The following is a 26,486-nucleotide window of genomic DNA, read 5'->3' as shown; positions in this document are numbered from 1 at the left end:
TGAGAATCTCGAGGATATGCTGGCTTTATATATGTGCTGCACGTCATTGCATAAATATGAGCCGCACGAGCCAGCATTCGCTTAATGTAGATTAATGCGTAAGTCGGAGGGCATCTTCAATTGACACTTGAACGTTTTTTTGTCATCTTTTTTAAATATTGATAAAGTGATATTTGGTCAAATCAAGTAAACCACGTCTGTACAATTCATCCAGTTTTCTGAACTGTGGACGCGACGCGGGTGTTAGGTACCTCGTCTAACTTCACAGGATATCCCTTAATCTTTGTTATCGGAACCTCGGCAGGCCTGTGATTGAGCCTTCCGAAACCGGGTAATTGACGAATACAAAAAGCTGAAACTCCTCTAGTTGGATTTTGAAGGAAGTTTTATGTCTGTTATGTGATTTGGATGCGTTTCTAGGGATACTGACATGATAAGGGAAAGTGTACCACCCTTTTAAATAAATACCAAACGGGTTGTTCAAGTCCAGGGATAATTGTGAGAAATAAACGCTGTCTTCATCTTTGTAAGAATCATTCATTCTCTTGATCATGGTGAAAAACTGATTTGGTCCGATTCGGATCTGCAGAAGGACCAGGCATACAAGGTGTCTAGGTGCATATGAACAATCGATATGATAGATCACGATCCACGAAACCCAGAGCAAGCTAACTAATCTATTTATTTGAATTGCAATGTAAAATACTTATTCTCATAAAAGTTTCATTGTTGAAGGCGTACAAAGTAATCTGACAGATCTGAAGATCGAAAAGTGCCTCGATTTGCAGCCAATGACAATGAGATATAACACTAGACCACATCCATGGAAGCATTCAATTCCTCATTAGATAAATACCAAACTAGTACCTCTACACTCTGTCCTTCCCATAAATATATTAAACGGCCCGTTGGGCCGACATAAATATCAAATTAATCTATCAGAGGCTCCGGTTCCAGGTTCCTCCGCACCCTAAACGCTCAAATCGTTGTCGAGCATCCGGAGCTGTCCAAACTTGTCTATGTAGCTGCCGCTGGCGGCGTAGCTGAATCCCTGGAAGAGCTCCTGGACGTTTCCACTGGCCTGGGCAGTGGCCACCTCGTAGTCGCTCACCTTCATCGAGGTGAACTCCTCGGAGAAGTTCTCGGCCATTTCGGGGTCGGAGATGGTCGGAATTATGGGCGGCACCACGGACTCGTCCTGGTCTACGAGCGCGGGCCAGTCGATCTTACGGAAAAACCGGTGCTTCATGAAAGTGTCCCACTTCTCGTCCACCTGAAACCGCTTCTCGGGCTTCTTCTGGAGAAGCTTGTTCAACAAATCCCTCGCATCAAGCGAGAGGTAGAACGGCATGTTGAGCTTGGCCAGGAGGATCTTCTTGGTGATCACGTCGTGCAGTTTCCCTGTGAATGGCGGTTTGCCTGTCATCATATCGTAGATCACGCATCCGAGCAGCCACCAGTCCACGGCGTAGTCGTAAGCCTCGCCTTTGATAGTTTCTGGAGCCATGTACTCGGGAGTTCCAATAATGGAGCGACACGCGCTGTCGTCGTCTGTAGAGATGGCCTTGGAAAGACCGAAATCCGTGAGTACAAGGTGTCCAGCAGCGTTGAGTAAACAGTTTTCCGGCTTCAAGTCCCGGTACACTATACCCAACAGGTGCAAGTGACGAAGGCCTAGCGCCATTTCGGCCGCGTAAAACGCAACGTGGTCTTCCTTGAAAACATTGCCCAACGCGTTGCCCAGCGTCAAGTGGTAGAACAACTCTCCACCGGGAATGTACTCCAAAAGCAAGTAGAAACGGTCCTGGTCCTGCAACGCGTAGAACAACTTGACGATATTGCTGTGGTGCGTGACCAGCGTCAAGATCTGTCTTTCTGCTAGGGTTCTCTGGACATGGCTCACGTGGACTCCCTTATCGTTTCCACCCTTATCGTCGTGGAGATCGATCTGGGGCTTTCTAATCTGTTTCTGCGCGTAAAGCCGCCCGTTGTGTTTATCCTTGACAAGATGCACCTTTCCGTAGGCACCCTGGCCCAACACTCTAAGTGGAACAAAGTCACCAAGGCTCTTTTTATGTCCGTTTTCGTCTGTATAACCCGAAGGAATCGTGATACCTGCCGTGGATCCGGTCAGCCGGACGGAAAGACGGCGGTACACGGACGAACGGCGCCGCGTCCGGGCGGTGTTGCTGTGGAGGTCCTGGAAACTGCCTCCTTTGAAGGAACCTGCCTTGAAGGACCCTGTTTTGAAGCCATCGTGGGGTCCAGCCGAAACCAGAAGCGAGTTGATCAGCAGAGGCTGAAGGAGATTTGCATCTTTTTCCTTTTTGGGAATAGGGATCCCCACGGGGTCTGGAGGTTCTGGGTCCTCGTCAAACGAGAAGAGCATGTAGTTGATGTTTGATGAGAATACGGCATACACCTGTGTGGCTCGGAGTGTCTCAGAGGCTTGTGTGGGGGCCGAGGGGGTGGGGGTTTTTCGAGAATTATTTTTTTGATTATTTGGAAATGCCGTTTTTTCGTGGTTTACTTTTTATATGTATTTTTGGTGTGGTTGTGCTGATTCACTGGGAGATGCCTTCAGAAACGTGTGCGGCAATTGGGACCCTGTATAGCTCTAGGTGGGGGTGCATCAACAAACACCACACGGCAAATGGGGAAATTTGAGGGATGTGGTGGTTTTGGACAAAGAGGTGGAGGACTGTTTTCTTGGTGCTTTCGGGAGTTGGTTTGTATTTTGGGAAAATCGGGGTTGGTTGTTGGAGGTGGTGGCTGCAAAGATCTCCGATGAGCTAGTGCATATCTGGAGAGTCTGTATTGTGATGCCCTTAGGGGAGTTATATGGTTTGGTGAAAGTGAGAATTATGTTTGTCTGTTGGTTTTGACGTTTTGAGGAATCTCTTGAAATAATCTACGAAGGTTTTCAACATTAGGAAGTCCAGTAGTAGTAGAGTATATTGTAGTGACTCGGATCGTGGATTAACACAGCTCCAAAAGAGTAATTATGACCATTTGATATTTATGACTTATTAGTTGAGAATATCATCAGTTTATATGATTTGCGTGATTGGCTTATTGTTTCCAGTTCTCTGCGATCCAAGCTATAAGGTTCACAGTGGAGGCACTCACTACGTCATATTTCGCAGCCATTCACAAAACCTGCGGAATCGCTGCTTTCGATGATAAAAGGGCTTTTGGTGCAAAGGCATTGATTAAGCACGATCCGTCGAATTTCAAAGTATCAATTGTCGAAAAGAAAGACCACATTTAATTTCAATTAAAGAAGTCAATGAATCAATAGGAACTATATTACAGCTGACTGCGATGGGTGAAATATCTGAGACACGCGGAAACACACGGAATGAAGCCGGGACATAAAGTTACATTTTGGCAAATTTTTTAAACAATTTGAATATTTACCTCGATTTACTGACTTTTGGATTTCTACAGAACTTTTCTTCTCGATATTGGGAAGCTGGTGGGGTGGCACAGTTGAGGCATTTCTTTCGAGTGACCAGTCGTTGAGGCATTTACCAAGTTGCACAAACCCGGGTGCACCTCTATCAGCCCGATAACAAAACCCAAAAAACACTAAAACCTGTTTTGCGGTGGCCTTTGTAAGCAATTCAGCAAAACCCCAAAGAATCTAACCCGAAAAAGAAACAGGTGTCAAAAAAGCTTAATGTGCCTGCGATATGGCTGTGCTGCATTGGCGCATTTGCACCCAAAGCGGAACCCCAGAGAACCCTGTCCAATGCTTCCAATTCCACGATTAAAGAGACTTGATAGTTTCATAAAACACCTCTTTTTTGCCCTGCCCTCTTTAAGTCTCCACGTCTCGACCTCTTTCTTTTTCCATTGTGCTTCTTTTAGTTCGTGTGACTTCTCGAACGGCTGTGCAGCCAAGAAAGCCGGAGGCTGCTAATTCCAATAAACAACATCGAAAGTCGGCGAATCACCCCATGGATCTTTTCAGAAACAGCTTAATCAAAATCAGCTTCTAAACCGAACTTCTAAAATATATCTCTCTTTCTGTACACTTACTCATCTTCTACTGTTTTGCACCCTTGCAGTGCTCAATGAGTCATGGCACCAGCTTCCACACACCATTTTTCAAAAACCACTAAAAACTCCCCTTTTCTCTAAATCAACCCATTTTCCCCCTAAAACCCCTACCTTCTGGCTTTTTATCCAACACACTCGCCTCAACCCTAGAGGTCCCCTATCTTCCCCAGGTTTCCGCAGTGACGTAGTCTGAGTCACCACCGCCAAATCCACCACCACGAGAATCCAGAAAAAACCAAAACCAGAAAAATTCCCAGAATCCACAAATCTATTCAATTATCCACTTTTTAAAGAATTTCCCCCCGGCCCCACCTCCTTCGATCAACTTCTTCCAAACTTGCTTGGCTGGCACACTGCAGGAGTGAAAATTTGCTCCAGAGCAACCATCACCTCCGTCTTCTTCTGAAGAAACACCACCGTTTTTTACAGATTCCCGCTGTCTCTGCATCCCGACAGCGTCTTTTGAGCCCCCACTTCGCCCCCGCCGGTTTATGCCCAAGAAACCCTCACGATCGAGCCTAACTTACTTGTATAACCAGACCGTCGAGCCCGGATAACACCCCGAGTTCCATTCCCACGCAAACTACGCCGTTTCTCTTCACTATCGGTTGTCGACCCTCCCCCTTCCGCCGCTAGTGAAAGACCCCACCACCGTCTACTTTTATTCATCGCTTTCTAGTGCACTCACTAGCATCGTTTTCTAGTGAATCGTCTAGACCATCCACCGTCTAGTGCCCCAGTCTAGTTCCACTAGCAAGCTTAGTTGTCCTTTCCACCCCGCTAAGCTTTCTGCATCCGCCTGGCCTTTGTTATGGTCGCCTCCGAGGACTACGTTGACCATGTACTTTCTGCGAACTTAGATTCAACCTTTGCCTTTGAAGGCCCCGAGAAGCTTTTGGAGGTGTGGTTCTGGCCGCTGCCTAAAGATGCTCCGGGCGAAAACGGCCTCCGCAAGGTGCCTTTGGCCAAATGGGTCAGCGTTTTGGACTTGGTCAGCTGCAAAGTGCTTTCTGTCAAGCTGTCCCGAGACGTCGACGCCTACCTTTTGCTGGAGCTGTCGCTTTTCGTGTTTCCTCATAAACTCGTGCTCAAGACGTGCGGAACCACCACCACGTTGGCGTGCCTTGATCTTTTGTTTGAGGTGGCTCGGGCCGAGTTGCTGTGTGACATCAGCTCCAAAGACGTCCACCAGGTCTTCTACTCCCGCCGCCTGTTCATGTTTCCTGAAAAACAGAAACACGTCCACACCGACTGGAAAAACGAGGTGCAATTGCTCAACCGCTACTTTGTCCAGGGCAAGTCCTACGTAGTGGGAGACTTCACTTCGGACGATCACTGGTACTTGTACATGGGCGGACGCCAGGAAGGCCTGCCTGTGGGCGGTCAGGATCAAACATTTGAGATTTTGATGACCCAGTTGGATCCACAAAGAGCCCGTTCTTTCGTTACTTCCAGAGAACCCGGTCCTGATTCCGTAGTGACCCATTCCAGCGACGAAGAAGAACACGATTTGGGCCACGACCAGGGCTTGGAGACCATGAGAGACACGGGGCTTGAAAATGTGTTTTTGCCTGCTAGCACTGCTTATGCTCACGGCAACTTTGCACCTTCAACAACCTCGCCCTTTCATATGCCGCTGCCTCAGATGAGTGAAAACATGGAGCTTTCTGACGAGGAGGACGACAAGTGGGAATTTGCCCACGACGCTTTTGCGTTTCTGCCTTGTGGATATTCGTCCAACTCGGTGTGCTCGAAAAACGGCCATGGCTACTATTACACCTTGCACATCACTCCCGAGCTGGGATGGTCCTACGCCTCGTTTGAAACAAACTATCCCTTTCTGGCCACCTCGCCTGTGGGCATTGTGGATGTGTTGATTCGGGTTTTGCGTATTTTCCATCCTGGCAAGTTCTCCATGACCTTGGTGAACGAAAAAGCACCCGAGGAAGCTGCTTGTTTCACTCAATTGGCTTCGTGTGCCGATGCTGTGGCCAAACTAGGCTACGCCAAACAGGAAAAGGTGACCTACGACTTGAAAGGCGCCTACGATTTGTTGTACTTGAACTTCGAGAAGTCCACTTCTTGATCAACAGAAAAGTTTATATGTGCCCTGCCGGTGAATCTTGGGGGATATCGGTGTGAAACACATGAGAAGGGGGGCTACGCTGGCGCTTTGGTGGTTTCTAGCGTCTTGTGCCCATGTCCTTGTGTGTTGCTGCCGGTACATTATTCGCCTGGCTGACACTTAGTATATGATTTTGGAGATAGCCTTAGGCGTGTTGCCGTTGTAGATTCATTATGATCTAAATTATTTTTTTTTCTTTATTTTGGCATATACCCCAGTCTGTCCGTATATTGGTGGCTGATGTTGCACGTGCTTGTGGTCACGTGACTGGCCAACTACGTAGGACATCCCCCAAATCACTCCGATAAGAAATGCAAAAGCCCAAGATCGGCTGCAGAGGTCCGGGGATTGACTCTGAAGATCAGGGGTCTCGAAATTGGGGGTTTTGTGGGAAGTGAAAAAATCACGTGCCCAGAATGTCGCTGGCCAATCAGAGCGTGTCAGATAACCTCTACGCGGTGGAAAATTTGGTACAACACATCACATTAAACTAAAATTTATATACATAAGAGTCAAATGTAATGTTCTCTCAATAATTTATTCTAAATACACTTTCTAGTGGACTTAGAACTTCTTACCGAACAAGATAACCTGCAACTGGTCGTACAAGGAGATAACACCAGCACCGGCAACACCTCTCAAGATGTTGGCACCGCAACCCTTGAACAAGGAGTAGACACCCTCCTGGGCAATAACCTTCTTGAAACAGTCGAAAGCACCGTTGTACTTAACGGCAGCACCAGAGGTCATCATCATTCTTCTTCTGATGGTGTCCAATGGGTAAGAAGCAGCACCGGCACCGGTGGTAACACCCCAACCCAACAAGAAAGAAGCAAGGAAAGAACCCTCCAATGGACCAACAAGGACAACTGGCTTCAAGGAGTCGTACATACCGAAGTAAAGACCTCTGTAGACAATGATACCAACAACGGATGGACCGAAACCTCTGTACAAACCGGCAATACCGTCAGAAGCCAAGGTCTTCTTGTAAACGTCCAACAAACCGTTGAACTGTCTCTCTCCACCACCCTTGGTGGACTTGGCGTCGTTAGCCAATCTGGTTCTGGCGTAGTCCAAAGAGTAGACGAAAGCCAAAGAGGTAGCACCAGCAAGACCACCGGAAGCCAAGTTACCGGCCATCCACTTAGCGTAGCCCTCCTCCTTCTTGTAACCGAACATCTTCTTGAACTTGTCCTTGAAAGCAAAGTTCAAGGCCTGGGTTGGGAAGTATCTGATAACGTTGGCAGTGTTACCTCTCCACAAGGAGATGACACCCTCATCGGCGGCGGTTCTCTTGAAACAGTCGACGATACCGGTGTACTTGTGGGACAAACGGCCCTGCTTGAGCATCTCCTCCTGGTTCTGAATCAACAACTTGACTCTCTCAATTGGAGCAGCAGCGGTCTTAGAGACGGCGGCGGAAACACCACCCATCAAAAAGTCGACTAAAAATGCGTTGTCCTGAATGGCCATTTTGAACTAATGAATAGATTATTGCCGAGAAACAAATCTAGAGAAAAGAGAAAAAAAAAGGGAAAATTTCCAAGGGGGGTGGACGTCGTTTATATAACAATTCGCGGCCACCGCCAAAATTTTTTTTTTTTTGCAACGTTGATAGTAGAAACAGCATAATGTCGCACCTCTGCACGTGATAGAACCGGCTGTTTTCGGGCTCCTCCAGCATGAACGCGCGCACCTCATTGGTTGGGAAAAACACCTAGCAGATTGTATGCAGGCCGTTTGGGACTAATTCCGAGCACCACGGCTCCCTAGGACGGTAAATTCGACTAGTCAAGACCAATTCCAGCCGTGGATCAAAGTGTTCTACGGATCAAGACAATTGTTTCTGTGCTACAGGCGTCAGAAACCAAAACACCCGTGCACCAAGTACCTGGGCCCGCCCGGGATCGCCAAAAGAAACGCCAGGAAAGAAAACCAGCGCGACATTTCTTGATCCAAGGAAAGCCCCGATGCCATTGCCGGACCAATTTGGGCGATGAGGAGGTGAAAATTCTGAAAAATGACATTTCGAACCGGCACAATACAGCCACTTTTTTGAGGGGATTCTGTTTTTGGCGTTTTCGTCGATCCGGGACGTCTCGGCTTAAGCATGCTAAAACTGGGTGCAAACGCACCTGCAACCGCGATCGAAGTCACCGAAAGCCAGGCGTTTTTCGGCAAACAGAGTTGATTTTTTACATCTTCTCAAGGCATTCAGAAGGGAAATTTCAAAATTTTCTAAAAAGTTCGAAAATCCACCTCGTCTTTCTTCCTCGGTTCCGAGGGTTGCTGTATTTCTTAGTAAATGTCGCTCGGCGCCGGCCTTTTCGCGAATGGCTGATATGTGGCTCCTTTATTGGCGTTTTTGCACCCAACCTTGGAAGTCCACTGAACGTCAAAGCGGCATTTTCCTGGGGCATTCTGGGGCATTTTCGTTTTCGTCTTCGTCTTCGACATTTGAAGTTCAATGTTTTTGGGATGTTTTTTCAAATTCATCTATTACCTTGTACCTCGGTTCACTTCATCCATGGTCCACTGACTCTGTTGACGGGTTGCTCCATTGGTCAATTTCCAATTGTCCTAAGAAACTACCCAGATGTAACTGTAGACTGATCCTCTGCACCTTGTCGGATCATTTCCTGATTGGCCGAGCCTTGATGCATACTAAACGAAGATGGCATAGAGAGCCGTTACTACTCAAAGCGAGATCGGTAGATCCACTGTTGAAGCATGTGCCCCTATTGCTACTGACCCAATGCTGGTCCTACATCACCCCATACCGTAATTGCGAGGCATCGCCTCATGTCGTAATTCATTATCTAGTTTCTTGTCCGGATTTTCTGGATGCAACATCTCTAAGCGACGCCATGGTCGTGAGTTCAGGTAATTCAAGCGACGCCCTCACGTTGGTGGGATGACGCAGTATCGTGTGGGATGCCTCCTCATCAATGTTGTTAAGTGCTGCGGTGCTGACGTTCTCAAGCTTGTACGTCTCGATAATGTCCGTGCTGTCTTTGTAGAAAGACGACTTTCCGACCATCAGTCTTCTCACCATGTCCACCACCAGCGGTCTCTTCTGTGGTACAAAGTCCAATTTCTCCTCCACGAAGGTCGAGTCCAGCTCTATCTTTGGTGAGTCCACTTGAACACGGTTGGGGTCGGTGGGATCATAGTCTCGTGGATACTTCAGGTAATCGCCTCGTTTGACACATTCTCTGACGATATCTGCATCCCGAGGGTAGTACAATCTTCGTATAGAATCGTAGCAGAAACGAGGGAGAAGACTGAGTACGAGCCCAATAAAGAGGCATGCCCAAAATGCTCCAGTGCCGAAGACAACTGCTCCAGCTTTATAAAATTCTTGCGAGAAAGGAATCGATGTGTAAATGCCTGTCAAGGCAAAGATGACAAGTCCACCAAAGATGTTGCAAAGGAAGGACACCCAGTCCCATCTGTATTGTTGCAACCACACATACGTATTGGCGGCGATACATGAGATACATGTCACATAGACACCAACGTAAAATCTGTGGTCAGAGGGCAAACCGTTCATGGATGGGAAGTTGTTGTAAAAGAGGAGCCATGAAAAGAAGAAGGCAATGACAGACTGGTATAATCCATCAATCATGTATGCCCACACCTTCCACTGACTGAACTCCGACTGAACAATACCCACTCTGTACAATTGAGGAACAAGCATGGAGACTGTTGGACTGACGTCCTGGTCAAAAACAGCCAACACAATGACCGGCAACGACGTGAACGCCAAGTTGCAGAACACCAAGAATGTAAAGTCAAACAAGTACGAACCGTCAAAGTCATTGAAAAGACTGTACCAGAACAAGGCAAAAGTATAGTTGATGTTCTTGTAAAAGAAACATGGGATCATTTCACCCATTCTTCTATAAGCCCATCTTCCGTGAGTAAGGAGGAGACGAGTCAAAAATCTGAATTGACCAAGTGCATAGTCAGAACACATAGCAGCTTGACGTCCTTCCTCACCTGCGATACCAATACCAACATCAGCAGCTTGGATCATCGAAACATCGTTGGAACCATCTCCGATGGCCAAGGTCATAACCTCAAGAGTGTCCTTGACCATGAGCACCACAGCAGCCTTCTGGGCAGGCGAGACTCTGCAACAAAGAACAGCCTTGCACTGCTTACACAAGAGAAGAAACTTTCTTTTGATGTCTTCATCTGCGAGTGCAATTTTGAGAGCATCACCGTCAATGACAACACCGTATCTTCCATCAGGAGTTGAGTGGTCCTTCTTCGCCTCTTCAAGTTCATCCATTGAGCCTGTCATGTCAAACTTTCTGAGATAGTTCGTGACCAAACGGTTCATGATGGTATCATTATCATCGCCAGGAATAACGCCATGCTCCTTCTTCTCTGAATCAGACAAGTCGGTCTTCAACACAAGCAACTCCATATCATTTCCGAGCAAGTTACACGAAAATCCAATGTTGATTGCAGTCTCGACTTTGTCACCAGTCAAAACCCACAACTTGATGCCTGCCTCTGATAACATAGAGATGGAGTCTGGAACACCATCCTGAAGTCTGTCCTCGATAGCAGTACCACCAAGAAGTACCAACTCACGCTCAATGGAGTCAGCAACAGCCTCCATCTTTTCTTCTCTATCTTCCAAAGATGCAGAGGCTTCCAAGTGTCTCTTGTTCCATTCCTTGTACTGCTCAAGAGTCAACTCTCTCTTTGCGATACACAATGTTCTCAAACCCTCAGTTGCATAGTCTTGCAAATGTGCAGAAGTCCTGTCAAGCATGTCTTGTGGGTTCTTCGTGTCCGACAAACGGGAATAAATGATGGAGTCCGCACCTTTACAGAGAAGAACGATCTTCGATTCCTTCTCTCCATCTTCAGGAGGCATTTTGATGATAGCACTCATTCTCTTTCTGGTGGAGTTGAACTCAAGTGTATTTAAAACTTGATACTCCTTCTCGCTACCCTGGACCAGTAAGGTATATCCATTCTTGTTCTTGTTTTGGAAACAGAACCCGAGTGCACGAGCGGTGCCCACCAAAGCAGCTTCGTCAGGAGACTGAGCTTTGAGCAACTTCTTGAGTGGGTTCTTGGGGTCTTCCTCAACCACAACAGAGTGACACAAGCCTAGGGTGAGCATGAACTCGGCGTTGGCTTTTTGCTGTTCGACGCCGGAGAGACCTTTGAGATCAGAAACAAATTGCTTGGAAACCAAGCTGAGCTCATCGTCATAGATGTTGCCACTGATACCACGAAGATCAGCAAGCATCTCCTCCTTCTCTTGAGCGATAAGCTCCCTCTGGGCTCGACCCTCTTTCTCAACATCAACACCTTGGCGCTTTCTTAAACCTGCCAAAGCTTCGGTATATGCATTGCCGTACGAGACTCCTCTGATCGTACACTTCCTGAATTCCATCAAATTCTGTGTGAGTGTACCTGTCTTATCACTGAAAACGTACTCAATTTGTCCAAGATCATCAGAAATACTCCACGACTTGGGATTGCATGGGAAATCAAGCCTAGGGTAGTACAAACCGATGTCACAGTAGATGAAGTAGGCCTGCAAAGATTTGATAATCTCAATCGTGATATACAATGAAATTGGCACCAAAGCTTGGTACAAAATGACCGCAACAAAGAAACTCACCGCACCGTTGGCAGCAGGGGTGGGAACAATGGTGCCGTATTCAAAGAAGTCTCGAGAAGTTCCATCTCGCCGGTAATATAGACCATTAAAAAGGCCGGTGATGAAGCAAATGCCAAAAAGAACTGCAAAGTTGACCAAAACGTAGTAGTTGAGCTCACGAGATAACTTGGATTTTTTGTATGGAGTGACGCCGGTGTTGAGAATGATTTTAGTGTCGGGACCAGTGAAAAGAACGATACCAACAACCCACTTTGTGTTTCTCAATGTGCATCCACGAAGCATCAAGTTGTTGACAGTTGCGGGTTCTTTCAGAGCCTCTCCTTGCATGCTGTGTAGAACGAAACCCTGGTATGAGTAAAGATTTGGGTGAGGCCCTTCGCTCTCAACTTCAAAATCAATACCCATGAAGTCATTGGCACGTTTGAGCTCGGAGTTCTGAGAGGAGAACTTCATTGCCTGCTTAACTTTGAGATTTGTTTCACCATCAAGGTTCTTGGTTTCCACGTAACAACAGTTGTCGGTGTCACTGGAGGACAATATGAGCACGTCGGCTGGAACTTCTTCGTTGTTCTGAACACGAATGACATCGCCCACCTTGACCTCCTTCCATGCTCTTCTTTCAAATGCGAGAGTTTTGTCCTTACCGTGGTAGGACTTGCGAGAGGCCATGGACCTCAAATTGTTTGAATTGCCAACCATCGACGAACGCGTCATGGCAGGCTCAAGATCGACCATACTGTCGAAACTCTTTCTGTTGTTTTCTGGGGAGGGTTGCATCTCCTCACGTTTCTTTTGGGCTCTGCCCTTTTTCGTACAGTTTCGGAGAAACAGCTTGATAAGTTTGAAAAGCATGCGGGAGTTGAGTTTCTTGAAACGGCGCCAGAGGGATACGGTCTCATCATTCACGTTTGGATTCTCGTACGTGTACTCTGGATCTTCCCTGACCTGGCCCAAAATATGCGTGATTTGGTTGTTAACCTCGATGTCCTGGGCAGTTCTCCGAGAGTCCTCAATCATTTCTTTGAGGGCGGTGATGATGAGAATGACAATCAAGGGCACGGCGGCCAAAATGGGACTGGGGACACCGAAAATGGGGAATGCACCTAAAATGATGATAAACAAGAAGTACGAGTTGGCATAATCGGTGGTGAAACTTTTTGTGAGCATCTTGGGAGCAAACGAAAGTGGGGTGTATTTTGCCGAACGGGTCTTGTTTCTGGGGTAAGAAGTGGCCGCCTTTCCTGTTTTCGGATCAATCATCAGCAGCGGTAGCGAACGGTTAAAGAAAATAGTTCTTGTTTCATGCTTTTTGTCTTTGGAGTCGGGCGACGCCTCTGGGACCGGCTTGTCGTCCTGGTAATCGTCAATAATGTCTAGATCGCAGTCAGCAGACTGGCTTTCTTCTGTGGCTTTCAGGGGCAGTCTTTTTGATTTCGAACGGAGCACCTGCTTGAGTGTTTTCGCTCTCCCTAGCGACTCCTTCTTGGGCCGCCCCGTGGCGTGCCTGGTGGTACCCCATCGGAGGCGTTTCATAGGAGCTTGTGGATCAAATGATGCCAGCATAGGCAGGGAGGGTTCTTGAAAAGATTCCTGATTTGAGTCGGCAAAAGGAGACCTTAAGGATCCGTTTCTGGGCAAGGCGAAGCGTAAAGACGGTTTCTTCTTGACGTTGAGCTGTGGCAGCTGGACCGCCAGGTCGACCGTTTCTGAATCAGAAAACGTGTATGAGACCTCTGAGTCTGGATCCTGGAACGGCGATTTCAGAAATGACATATACGGATGCAAGGAGCTCGAGGCCGGGGGAAGTAATCAACTGGAAATGGGCGAAAAAAAGGCAAAAAAACCAACAACAGATCAAAACCACAGTAGTACTGGCGATGACCTATTTTCGGATCCGAATGGGTTGGACCGCGTTTTTTTGCGCCCTTACGCCTGCAGAGGATTACGAGATCTCGCGTCAAGGCACTGGCACCACTGGGGGTATGGAGGGAAGAGGATGGTTGGGGAAGCCGTTAATAGTTTATTAATCGTAAAAAAAAGTGGGAATCAAGCCTCTTTATATACCTCGGTGGGGCACTGCGGGGTTGGTGGAAAATGGACCCTCGCTGCGTCTTGCAGCCATAACCACTAAGGGCCTGTCTAGAAACCCCCAACCTTCATAACCCTTAGAATGGGGGATATTTGTCATTTTTTGTGATGCTGGCCAAAACGCAAAAGCCCTCTTTTTTAAAAATCAATCTCCATTATTCCCGGATCTGCCCCGCTAAACTTCACCCTCTAGACCCTAATAGCTGCAGGGACAGACATTGTCTGGTATTTGTCATTTTCAAAGCCTTGCTGGATTCTACAAAAAGTACTGGATGGATCCCGATACAGGCGGTTTTGTTAAATGGCTCCGTTTTCTATTGGTCTGTTTTGCAGCCGTCCTTCGTTTTCTGCAATTGAACAGAAAATGACTTGCCATTGTTTCCGGACTAGTCCGTCCAAACCCGCCATTGTCTCTGTATTATACTTTTTTCCCCCAAACCTTGTTTTTTTCATCTCATCTATTTGTAATCACCGGCTCGGAAAATAGGCTCCTCGCTTATTTCCCGTTAACCGCCATGCGCTGAGACACGGCACAGGCATTTTTTAGATTGTGGGTTTTTTATGGCTTGTAGCCTTGGCAAGGTAGAGAAGCGAGACGGTTGGCATTATTGAAGGGGCTGTGCTAGTCCGAGGGAGGTTTCTGGTGGTGTTCAATTGAATCCAATTTTGGGGTGTACGGTGGGATTCTGGATGATGTGGCTGAGTTTGTTACGTCTTTTAGATCTACTTAAAATGTTAAGTCTAATGTAAAAGGTTTCATGTTTTCGAGTTTTAGATGCGGTGGTCGAAGCATGCTTCCATGCCTATATGGCATTTAGGGCGTTTAGTCACAGTGTGGGGTGCAGCTGGTGATATCATAGGAATAGGCTGGTAAAGGGTCCTTTTGGTTTGAAGCCGATTTGGTGGTGTTTGGTGGGGTTTGGAATTTGGTGAGTTTTGGTGAGGTTTGGGGTTTCAGAAAGTGCCGAGGCGCTACTTTGCACCCTGATAAGGCACTCTGAAGAAGCAAATCTGAAACATAGCTTTGAAACATACAAATCCGAAACAGCGTCTCATGCTGAAACATCTTACATCCCACTGCCTCGTCAACATCTTTCCATTCTCATCATTTGAAGCACAGCCTCGGTAGTCAGGGTCCAAGGCTTGGCAATTTGCTTCCGCTGGTTACCAAGGCACCCTGGAGATAAGCTCGGAGATTGGCCAGTCTGCACAGGATAATTTAACTTCATTAATGCTGAGAATGTTCGTTGACATTTTGGGTCACATCTGGCATTTGACTGACTGCTCTAGTGAGACAAATCGATATGGATGCTCAAGAACCACAAAAAAAAAGTCCAAAACATGTTCAAGCAAGCAAACGAAACAATCATTATATGATTTTAAACATTATGACTCCCCTCCCTCCGACACCCTTACTTCAGATCAACCCCATTGGAACCCCACTCACTAGCCACAAGCAACCCACCCAAGCTCATAACCACACTTGCTCCACATGCCAAAAACCAACCCATTCTCAAATTCACCATCCAAACGACAATTCCAAAAAATAAATTTCCAAATCCCTTCAAAGCCCGGCTCCCTGGATGCCGATCTCCTACAGTGCACCTGCACATGCGCACGTCAAAAGTAGCACTACATGCCTGAGTATCAACACTTATCTACTATCTACCTCATCTTCCATAAATCATGCCTCGGTCTGCCGAGATCCGACGGACCGAAACCAGGCTCCGTGAGCTTGAAGCCGAGTCCCTTCACGAAGCTCTACCCGAGGGTTTCAACACCTCCCAGGAATCCATCAAAACAAAGCTTCCAAAACACATCCTGCCTCCACCTGCTGTTTCCACGCTTTTAAACATCGTCAATGGCGCCGTTTGGGGTGTCCTTGCACGTAAAGGGCTTATGGTGCTTACCACATATGACGGGACGTTTTTGGGTGGCGTCATCTGGGCCAATTTTGCTGCTTGTGTTGTTATGGGTATGTTTGTCGCTCTGGACCGAGTCTGGAGCAGATTAACCGAGCACGCTTTTGCCAATAAGGGCGTCATTCCTATCTACGTGGGTGTCACTACCGGATTCTGTGGCACCTGTTCCTCCTTTTCCACTTTTATCCTTGAATGCTTCAACAAGGCTGCTAATACGCTTCCTCAACAGTATAATTATCCTACAGCCGGCTACGGCGTTATGGAAGCATTGGCCGTGGCTATAGCCCATGTGAGTGTTTCTGCATCTGGCTTTCACTTGGGAAAACACCTCATGGAGTACCTCGATGGTAGGGTTCCGGTTCTTTCGCTTAAAGCATTCAACACACTCAATTTGTTGAGTTGTGTCATCGGCATTGCCGCCTACATCGTCGTCATTGTGCTTATTTGCACGCAAAACTACGGGTCCTGGCGCCTGTGGCTTTTCCTGGTGCTTTTCGCTCCGTGGGGTGCTATTCTACGGTACTACCTTCTGAAATTTCTCAACAGCAAAGTCCCCAATTTTCCCATGGGCACGTTTGCCGCCAACACAATCGGATGTCTCCTTCTCGCTGTTTTCACTTTAATTGCTCGTGGACGCAGCCTTGGTGATCGGAGTGTTCAAATCGTCACCAACGTCGTTGGGTGCCACGTGCTCATGGGTCTTGATGACGGCTTCTGCGGTGCCCTCACTACGGTGTCGACATTTGTCGTGGAGCTTTTCGGTCTCTCGACGCTTTACAGTTATGTCTACGGTACGGTTTCTGTTGCCGTTGGCTTTTGCATAATGGTCTTGTTGCTTGGCTCGTATAATTGGGCTGTTGGCCTTCTTCCCGCCGTCTGCTGAAGATGTTGTCTCTATGGGTTATTCTGTCCTGATATTAATCTCGAGAGGTGGATGCGAGTAGGAGGTTACAGCAAACGACAGCGAGCAACGCCAGATAAACATATAGAATTAATAACATAGTGCATGAGATCCGCAAGACGTAGCTGTACGATAAATTTTTTTTATGTTGAAAATAATGCATATTTTTATTTTATGTCAAGTTTTCAAGTTTTCAGGGTCTGGCTATGTAGATGCGAAATGAGTATAGCCTCTACATTTCATAATTTTTGTGAAGAATACAGAACAATGGAAAAAAAAAATCTTACTTATATTCCGACAAAATCAAAATGATTCAGAAATTGCACTTTGCATAGTATTAGCTATATTCCCGACACCTAGCAGCAGCCTATGCATTTGGATTACTCATTTCCATGAAGTCTCGAAACCACATTATCATGGTTATTTGACATGACTATTAATTTGACGAGACTCAAATTTCACGAATGGCGCTAATTCACTGACTCCGGGCACCATGGCACGTTCGTTTACGTAAATCGCTACGCTTGGAGCCCAAGCAATCAATAGCTCAGGCCCATATCCAAATCAATATTCTATTATGCTAACAGGTACTCATGAAGCACCGGAGGTCGCCCGCCAGTGGCCAGGGAGTGGACAACAAGTGAACCGCCACATACAGCCTCGTCCTCGAGATACTCTGGCAGTCTGGCCTGTGGCTTTCAACACTCAGCCCACGTTATCGGATCCACACATAGCTCGAGCAGCCAAGCGCCAACTTCTTGCTTTAAGATAACCTAGGACTTCCGGCTCTCAAGCTTTCAATTTAATCTCCCGGAGCAAGCTGTCTGATCTCCCAGAACAAACCGTTCAATCTCCAACGAAGGACACTCTCATGACGCAGTGCATCTCTCCACGGCCCAATTCTCATCTCCCCGGCCACAGCACCACCAGTGGCGCCGGCACAGGCAACCTAACCGCCAGACCGCCCACACGTGCCGTCTCATTTGGGCACAGCGTACTTCTCGGTCCACTCCTTGGCCACCTCGATGGCCTTCTGCTCGTCCGCCTTCCAGTCTTGCGCCACGTCATTCGCCAACGGGTCGTCCGGGTTAGGTGCTCCCAAAAGCGCCTGGATACTCAACAAAATCGTTCTGATCTGAAGCGCCGGAGACCAGTTGTCTTTGAGCACGTCGAGGCAGATCCGGCCCAACTTGTCGATGTTGGGGTGGTAGATTTTCGTAAGAAAGCGGACTTTCGGAGCACACATGGGGTAGTCGTCGGGAAGGTAGAGCTCTAGCTTGAACACACCATTGGCGTAAGGAGACGAGTTGGGACCGTCGATGGTCACCTCGAAATAACGCAAGTTGTCATCCAGAGGCGTTGCCGTGATGCCTGGAACAGGGTCGCTGACAAGACGCTCGGTTTCTTTTATGATTCTTTTGGGCAAGGCCGCCATTGGTGAAGTGGTATGGTTAGTGAGGCACTTTTGCCTGGGGATATAGCCGGGGTCGTGCGGTGCTCATAAGGGGGGTGGCCAACGTTGGTTGAGTTTAGTGGTTATGGGGGATGCGTTAAAAGGATGAATCCGGTTTTAAGTGTATTGTGATGCTGGTGTTTAATGGGAGATGGAAGCTTTTTGAGCTTGGTGGGCACTTGAAGTGTGCAAAGGTTTTGGTAGGGTGTTGCATGGGAAATGTGGTTGCGAAATGGGTAAGTGAGTCTAGGGAGATGAAGGGCAATTGACGGAAAAAAGAACAGTAATTGGCTTCGAAGTTATTTTATGATATGAGTTTGAAGATCCAGAGGCGAATAGGGTAGAAATGTAAGTGTCTTGAGGTCTTCGGTAATGCAGTAATTTGAGACTATGGAGTGGCATGAGAACCTAGCAGTCGAGGACTTTGATGATCAAATTGTAGCAAAGGTTATGAAAAAGTTGACTGTTCATGAAGAAATGTAGTCAATCTCGAAAATATGACCCTCGTTAGTAAACAACTGGTTGGCATGGTTTCAGAAATCGCTGTTTGACATTACAAAGTTTATTTGGAGACCACTTTCCTTAGTCGGACGTTTTGACAAATGAGCAGAGCTAGACATCCTAACTTTATTTTGTGAAAAAGCAAATTCTTCGACCCAGTCTTCCAATCCACCATATCATCACCCAATTATGTGAATAAAAATCCCTTTCGTGGGCCTCCCTGACTATCCCACCTACTTCCTCGAAGCCGTTTGCCAAGCTTCCAGCATAAACACAGAGTGACCCAAAACACCTTAATTACACTTGAAGTGGGGGTGTCCACCTGTTAAAAATTTATGTGGAATAAGTTTTATAAAAAAATAGAGATCGACTTACCAACCCTGAATCTACTGATCAGCCCTACCTCCAAATCAACCATCCAAAGCTTATTCGTAAAATTTTCACCAAATCCAAACATCAACTTCTACCGGACCCATCGCCCACACAAGCCCGCACAATGACTGCCAAAACGGCTTTTACCCAAACATTCACCATCCCCACAAAACCACCCAAAGCCCCCATTTCATTGGTCAAAAGTTTGTCTCAGAATCTGCAGAAGAGGAGCTGCAAAATGGCGCTGGCTGTCAGTGGCCGTAAACGCTCATGTCAGTAGCCAATTAGGCTTTGGTATTCTCCAGGATGCATTGTCGTAGCAGCATGACTAACGCAGAGTCTCGGCGGTAGCTCCGAGATGCTTTGTTTTAATAACGTAAACAGGCATTCTATGGAAACTCTAAGCGCATCAAGAAAAGCGTATCCTGGCTCTACAAACAAGGCGGGGTGGGGTGGTCTGATAAGCCAACGGCGCCAAGCTGAAAAGGTCAGGATTTACGAAAGTTAAAAATCGATTTACCTAGGGCTTACTTAGCTTTAATTAGTTATAGTTGAAGTGACGATCACCAAATGGTAAGCCACCGTCAAAATTTTTCACTAAATCCACACAATGAGCTAAATAGCATTCTGAAACGTTAGACCCCAGAATCAGGCGGTTTCTGTGCATTATCGCCAAGTTGCCATTATCCCCAGGTGGCCCAAATTGGAAGCCTTATTGTTGCATTTACGCATAGAACGCTATGGCCAATCAATAACGAGGCTTGCCAAAAAGCGAAACTTAGATTTGTGAGAGAGTTCCTCGGGCTTAAGCTTCCTGGGAACGTCCAAAAACTTGTCACACTAAATCGCATTCCTATTCTCCGGAACTTTCCCCTGAATGGCTATCGTTGACATATTTTCAAGCACACCGTATTGCCGAGGGCTGGTGGACACTTCCTGGATAGGCAAGCGAGGCTGCTGCCTGCAGGACGGCTCGCGAGAGCACCTTCCCGATTAGGTAATTGTCAAGACGTAATGGCTGCAAGAACCATAACCTCCCCAGTAAGTATCTCCCAAATCGGGTAATTACCCATTGTCTCCTTCCCCATCAGGGTCCCTAAATCTTTCTATGGCCAACGGCGACCTGCCTGTTTGGGCAATGGAGGGGCAAAGGGCCAGCAGTGGGGCACTTTTCTGAAACCTTATATAGCTCTGCAGGGTCCGCCGTTTTTTGTTTCGGTTTTGCACTTCGGAGATTTGCCGGGTCATAAAAGTGATTTATCGAAATACCTTCAAGCTATACATTTAAACATTCAGTTATCCTAGCATTCAAGCATCTAGCATCCTAGCATCCTAGCATCCTAGCATATATCCAGATCCACAAGGTTATTATTACTACCCTCCACACTATCCCATCCAAAGCACATTCACAACATCCCAATCCATTTGTGTTACCTCCTCATATTCCCAAAGGAGAAAACAAATTAGCATCTTAACTCGCCTTGCATCCACCCTTGCATCCATTTCGCAGCCGTTCTATCCATATAAGAGCCACGGTTTCCAGCACTCCATCCCACAGCATTAGTAAATCAATTTAAATTACAGAAATACAAAAGTCACCCGGAAAAATCCATCTTTCCATATAATTTTACCCAAATCTGAACCACCCATCCAGATTCACGTCCTACATCCTCATCGCGAAAAAATCACATTCACTTTCACGGTATCAGACCATCAGTGACCACAACCAGCAAATTCCATAAATCTCCGAAAGTTCCTACAAACACATTTTCAGCTATTAATTCAAACATGCCCCCAAACACAAAACTTCCTCCTTCTTCGCCCATCTCGCACAAAATCGTCGTGGGTACCCTTGCAACTCTCATTGGAGCCTATGCTTTCTGGCAGGTTGGTAAGGATTTCCAGTTTGTCAAGTTCGAGCCTAGACTGCCTGAGGAGATTGAAAAACGCCGGAAAGAGGGCACCGGATTGGAGATTCGTTCTTTGGAGACCAGAAGCTTGGAGTATACAGATGAAGCCAAGGCTCGGTTGAAACGGAAGTTTGAGGAGGGCGAGAAGAAGTGATTTTGGGGGGTTGAATAAACGGATCGAGGCGTTTTTTTTTTTGAGTCGTTGGGCTTAAAGAGTTCGTCGTTGAGGCTCGAAAAGTACGATCGGTGAGATGTCTCGATAAGATACCAGCAGAACATCATTTCAGGAACCAAGAGATCGAAGTTCTTCGAGGCATTCAAGCGCATCAAGGCATCCAAGTCTGTTAGGCAATCATTTTGTGAACTTCTGCCCAAAGCATTGTCAAAAAGCCATCGTTCTCATTGGATTATCGTTGACCTTACTGGAACTTGATGAAACCACTCAGCAGTGAGAGGAGCCACAACAAAACATTGAAAGACAATTCAAATTTGAAGCTTTAACATCAGATCATCGTCTCCAGTTGAATCAATCAATCCATTATATCGCCTATTAGCATCAAGCTTTCAGGTCCGATACCTGAAGAATCTGTCGAGACCTCCCATTCATCAGTCAACGTCAGAGGAAGTCAACAACTGACTAGGCCATCGCTGCCACTGCTCCATTGTCCTCAAACCTCGAAGCCCAACGGTCTTGACCCTTCCCTGAATGTAACGTTGCATTCACCGTACAACCGTTGGTCTTGGACCTCCACCACTTCCTGATTTCATCCCAAATCCAGCCAACGTCGTCAACACCCCCGTCGTCAAGCACTTTTCAGCAAAAGACGCAAATACACAATTCCTCCAAAGTGCCCGGAAAAAGCTCAATTCCACAACCAAATCCTCCGTCCTCCCCGGATTTTCATCAGACCACAACGGGACTGCCCCGTAACGCCTCAAACCAACCTACCCTAACGCAAAAAACGCTCAATTCCATTCTGGAAAATCGCTAATCCCACCGGGAGAGGATCCTGAAAAATTCCCATTATCGACCTTAGCTCATTGGCCCATCTGACGATGAATGCACTCCTCCGTAACCTCGCCTGTGGGAAGATCTACACAATTTCGTTGCACCCATCGGGGATCTACGAAGGGCTCGGTTCAAAGGAAATTCTCCAGTCCATTATCGGCTGATACGGCGAGCGGAATTAAGTGGAATTAAGACGTTTGTTACTCAAACGGCCTTTCACCAACCCCTTGTTGCCAATCCCCCAATCCAGGTGGAGGTAATCTCCTACAGGTGCCGAAACAGAAACGGTGACATCACTTGGCACTGCGGGGGCTCCATTGGTCCGATCCTGGAACAGCGTCGTTTCTTTTTTTGCAAAGCGACCGAGGGGTCAAGGTGCCGTTGACTAAACGGGCGCCCCACTTCGTTTGAGGCGGTACTAGTGGGGAGGTAATTTTTCGCTTTTTCACCCAAGTCCCTGTGCGGCGCGCAGGCTGCCCTTTCGTATGGCGCACCCGTACACCACCTCATGCACCATTACACCACCCCCACCTTTCAGAGAAGTTCGCTAAAGCGGCTGAACGGGAAGGGGTTTTGGCACGATTTTGACATGGCCAGGTTGCTGCTTCCCGCCTTTATTGGGCTGCTTTTGTCCCGGTGGAATACACCCATTGCACCACCATCAAGTGAGGACTTCCCCTATGCGGAGAGATCGTCAACATTACACAAAGAGGCTGATAACGCCAGAGATCTCTAGTCGACGATCTGCAGGACATGCGCATTTCGGCCTAAACGGGCAAGCTAATGGGTTGCGCGTGCCGTGACGCGTACTGCACAATGCTCATGAACGGGAGCACGGCAGCGTTTAAACATGTCGAAGAGAAAAATTGAGAATGGCACAATTGGGCCCCTCCAAGCACCTCGTTAAACCCGCCGCCCACCACGGACGTCCGACTTTTGCATTTTCGAGAAATTACACTTTAACCTTTAATTTGTCGATCCTTTGAGAAAATACCCTATCTGGAAGAGTAATAACAGCAATATTATTTGAGGGTGCTGCCGGGTCGGGTGGCTAAAATAGTGACGTCGGCGGCTCAAATGGGCCGGGCTGAGAGGTTAGATGGACGGGGACTGCACACAAGCCTTTTTTTTCGGTTCTCCTCACGCCAAACGAGAGATAGCACATACAAAAAAAAATGCGGAGAAGAATAACGCACCTCGCGGGCACTCCCCTCGCCCGCAAAGGGCTTGACTTCATCCCACCCCGCCGTGAGTTGCGCCCGGAACTTGCAGTAGGGGATTCGAGGCGAGGACTAAAAGGGAAAGTGGGGGAGGTGAAAGCGACGTTCGATGCATCCCAGAGAACTGAAAGCACCATACCCAAAAGTACCACCATAGGAGACGCATAATCAGTTTGTTGGGTGGCCAAAAAGTCCGAGATCCAAAAGAGCAAATGAAGATGGCGCAAAAAGCAGCAACGCCTGCTGCCACCCTTGCCTGGGACGTGTGCAGGCTTGCAGGGGTCTGGGTTGCCCCATTAGGCCGCGTGCATATCGTATATCTGCAAGCACTGAAAAGAGGGGATTGCCTAATTAGGCCGGGCGTCGTCTCGTCTCCTTGGAAAAGCCATGTCACAATCAAACCTGGCCGGATGCTGACCCCCTCCCGGCGCCCCTGAACTAACGCCCGTCATCGTCCTGCCGATTTGTGCATGGTCGTACCAAACGAGAATTCATGGAAATGTTGCAATTATCTGAAAAACGAAAAGAGCTACGCAAAAACTGACACCACCACCGACTTCTACGGCCCAAAATGGACCCGGGTATGTGAATGAGTTTCACCTTGTTCCACGACATTGCCTGGAAATATCGACAATTCATTCTCGCGGCCATCGGCTGCAAAGCGATTAATTGGGCCACTTTTGGAGGATCGACGCCTTTTATGGATCGGCCTAGCTAGCGAGCCACAATGGCCCATTCTAATTAGGTTCTTGTTTGCCCGGTTGTTACTTGTTTGGCTTTTTCTTCCGTTGTTCATTATTGAAAAAAAGCTTAATTACACGAGAAGTTTACGAGAAACTTTCTGGTGGGACCAGTGCAAACCTGAAATTCGGCCGGTGTTCCAGAAATTCCCGCTGCCGCCCTATCCGGGCCTCTAGTATTAGCAGCCTTGCTTCGGAGGGGTGGATATTGAGGTTTCATGGATTCTCCACTTGCGCATACACATGCCTGAGCACTTGCCCGAATAGGGTGCGGAGTATGCAGAGTACTGCGCGCAATTTACCCGATCAGGTAAAGAAGGTGCAGCCTACCCAACTAGGAAATATAACAACTCCAGACCCCCAAACGACGAGACAAGCTGGTCTTATAGTGGTGGCACGAGAAACCACCCAACTGGACCTGGCTGAAGAGGTCCATGTGGTTTGCTGCATGCCAAACCTCGAAAATCATACAATAACGCCGGGCCAATGCCCAGGATGCCTATTTAGTCAAATGTCGTGCATACAGCCGCCGGACAGTATTATGGGATTTCCGCTTGGGTCGACAAAGCGGCCCCTGTGCAGCGCCCGCATCGCCCGATCTGCAGGCCGTGCAGAGAGTTGCAAAATCACCATCAGAATCCATATAAATGGGCCCTCCTCCCCCCGTCCAAAAAAACTTCCTATCCCATCAATTAATCATGCACGTGCTCCCCCCAGCCAACGGCACGAAGCTCTGGAGAATCAAAAGACTGGTTCTGGGCCTGCCTTCTTCAGCAGATGCCTCTTCCTCTCTCGAATGCTACAACTCGTCTCAAAGAATCCTGGCAGCAGGCAAGCAATTCATGCTGAGGAGACCTCCTCTCAAGAGACCAAAGTCCAAGCCGGGAATGCCCAAGGACTTTGTGTTTGTCGACCTTTCGCCCGTCAAGTCAGAGGAGAAGCTCTCGGAAGAGAATGTGGAGAAGCTTCCTGGCAACGAAAGCGATGTTTCATCGCCCACTGTCGACACGGTTTTCTCGGAGAACTCGCCCACCCTGAGCTTCCTGAGCTTCTCCAACTACAACTACGCGTCCGACGACTTGTACGGACCCTGCTTTGACGAGAGTCTTCTTGGTCTTGGCCTCATGGGTGTTGATTTCCCAGAACAGGTGCAACCACAGCAGGCTCCTCCACAGCAGAATGTCACGCCTCCACAGCAGACCTTCCCTCAGTTTGACATGTCTTTTGGTCAAGTGAGCCCCATTTCCCCTACACAGCTGAATGTTCCTAGCGAACCTCAGTCACAGCCTCAGCAGCAGGCCCAGCACAAGAGAAGAAAGTCCGCTGGCGGATTCACCTTCAAGAGCTACACGGGGCCCAATGGCGGCGTTAAGAAGAGAAAGTCGCAGAACCACAGAAGATGCTTTTCTGAACCAGCCAAGAAACAGCAGCAGGCTCCCACGCCGCCTCTGATGGAGGAGTTTTTGCACATGCCCAAGGTGGAGAAATTCGACGGTTTCGACTTGAGCATGGTGGACGAGATGGGTGCTTTTGCCTACGGTGAGGACAGATTCAAGGAGGAGTTTGACTTGCAGAAGTACCTCTCGATCTGATTCCCATAGACAGAATACCCAGAATTACAGTCCATTTCATCAGTTGCATCTCGTTGACCGAGACGTGACTCCACATTCGGTTTCGATACACCAGGATTCTTACAGCTACCCCAGCTTTCATTCACACCCGACACTTACTTCGCTTTACAACACTACAGTCATTTTCGAACTTTCTTTCGACTTCGCCATTTCGTTTCAATCGCTTACTTTAAGCACCGCTTACTTTCAAAGCATTTCCTTCTTGCGAGACCCTCGCTGATTCTTAGGCTACAAGAATCTTTCTTTTCGGTTTCTGCCCCAGCGTTCGAGACGTCCCTTGGACTGGCTCACGCCACGGCCTTTTTTTTTTGGAAAATTCCCCCTTCGCCGGACCCTTTTGCACCTTCGCCTTTTCGCTACTATTTTTGCACCTTCGCTATTTTGGAACCTTCCCGCTTTTCCTTGGATTATTGTCTTGATACCCTTTTCGGTTGCATGCATTATGGACTTTCGTCTCCTTTCGTGTGGGCCCTGCCCTTTTCGTCGCATCTTATTTATATCTTGCCCAATGGGGCCTATGATCCCAACGCTTCGCTACTCAGCTATACCCTCGTTGCCATGTACATTAATGAACAGATAGATTTATGGAAGTGTAGAAGAAGATTTTCAGCAGCTTTACCCTGGAATCTGCCACTCGCCCGCCTCTCCTTCCGAGAATGCCGTTGCCTCTTTTAGCCTCCTTCCTTTTGCAGCCACCTTGTCCAAGGCCCAAACCCAAAAAGCTTCAATTGTTCTGTAAAATGTTCTGTAAATTGTTCTGTGGAGCTTCCTCCTCGTCATTCTCCAGAAGGCTCGTGCCCTGCCCTATTAGTCGTCGTCGAGTAGAGCTCATTGTTCCTGATTTCTCGGCTCCGTGCCAACATAACCGCCATTGATGGAGGCGCCTGCCGGGCCGT

General features: G+C 47.7%; 8 protein-coding genes across 8 annotated transcripts; 4 read left to right on the top strand and 4 right to left on the bottom strand.

Annotated features, from left to right (window-relative positions):
* Positions 1–970: 970 nt before the first annotated feature.
* On the bottom strand, positions 971–2,389 carry C7M61_003157 (AGC family serine/threonine-protein kinase; the record flags this gene model as incomplete). The annotated part of the gene is made up of 1 exon (XM_024858507.1): positions 971–2,389. One exon carries the CDS (start codon positions 2,387–2,389, stop codon positions 971–973), a length of 1,419 nt encoding a protein of 472 aa, XP_024713417.1.
* Positions 2,390–4,876: 2,487 nt separating this feature from the next.
* Positions 4,877–6,151, top strand: SPE2 (adenosylmethionine decarboxylase; the record flags this gene model as incomplete). Its single annotated transcript, XM_024858506.1, has 1 exon — positions 4,877–6,151. The coding sequence occupies one exon, from the start codon at positions 4,877–4,879 to the stop codon at positions 6,149–6,151; it is 1,275 nt and encodes a 424-aa protein (XP_024713416.1).
* Positions 6,152–6,754: 603 nt separating this feature from the next.
* PET9 (ADP/ATP carrier protein) lies at positions 6,755–7,663 on the bottom strand (the record flags this gene model as incomplete). The annotated part of the gene is made up of 1 exon (XM_024858505.1): positions 6,755–7,663. The coding sequence occupies one exon, from the start codon at positions 7,661–7,663 to the stop codon at positions 6,755–6,757; it is 909 nt and encodes a 302-aa protein (XP_024713415.1).
* A 1,342-nt stretch (positions 7,664–9,005) lies between these two features.
* Positions 9,006–13,616, bottom strand: C7M61_003154 (aminophospholipid-translocating P4-type ATPase; the record flags this gene model as incomplete). The annotated part of the gene is made up of 1 exon (XM_024858504.1): positions 9,006–13,616. The coding sequence occupies one exon, from the start codon at positions 13,614–13,616 to the stop codon at positions 9,006–9,008; it is 4,611 nt and encodes a 1,536-aa protein (XP_024713414.1).
* Positions 13,617–15,617: 2,001 nt separating this feature from the next.
* C7M61_003153 (fluoride transporter) lies at positions 15,618–16,736 on the top strand (the record flags this gene model as incomplete). Its single annotated transcript, XM_024858503.1, has 1 exon — positions 15,618–16,736. One exon carries the CDS (start codon positions 15,618–15,620, stop codon positions 16,734–16,736), a length of 1,119 nt encoding a protein of 372 aa, XP_024713413.1.
* A 997-nt stretch (positions 16,737–17,733) lies between these two features.
* C7M61_003152 (E2 ubiquitin-conjugating protein) lies at positions 17,734–18,189 on the bottom strand (the record flags this gene model as incomplete). Its single annotated transcript, XM_024858502.1, has 1 exon — positions 17,734–18,189. One exon carries the CDS (start codon positions 18,187–18,189, stop codon positions 17,734–17,736), a length of 456 nt encoding a protein of 151 aa, XP_024713412.1.
* A 2,679-nt stretch (positions 18,190–20,868) lies between these two features.
* C7M61_003151 (uncharacterized protein) lies at positions 20,869–21,423 on the top strand (the record flags this gene model as incomplete). The annotated part of the gene is made up of 2 exons (XM_024858501.1): positions 20,869–21,140; positions 21,255–21,423. 2 exons carry the CDS (start codon positions 20,869–20,871, stop codon positions 21,421–21,423), a joined length of 441 nt encoding a protein of 146 aa, XP_024713411.1.
* A 3,234-nt stretch (positions 21,424–24,657) lies between these two features.
* Positions 24,658–25,551, top strand: AGA1 (Aga1p; the record flags this gene model as incomplete). The annotated part of the gene is made up of 1 exon (XM_024858500.1): positions 24,658–25,551. The coding sequence occupies one exon, from the start codon at positions 24,658–24,660 to the stop codon at positions 25,549–25,551; it is 894 nt and encodes a 297-aa protein (XP_024713410.1).
* Positions 25,552–26,486: the final 935 nt, after the last annotated feature.

This window comes from Candidozyma pseudohaemuli (genome assembly GCF_003013735.1).
Source record: "Candidozyma pseudohaemuli strain B12108 chromosome Unknown scaffold00007, whole genome shotgun sequence".
In the NCBI taxonomy this organism is placed as follows: domain Eukaryota; kingdom Fungi; phylum Ascomycota; class Pichiomycetes; order Serinales; family Metschnikowiaceae; genus Candidozyma; species Candidozyma pseudohaemuli.
This window is presented reverse-complemented; position numbering and strand designations above follow the sequence as displayed.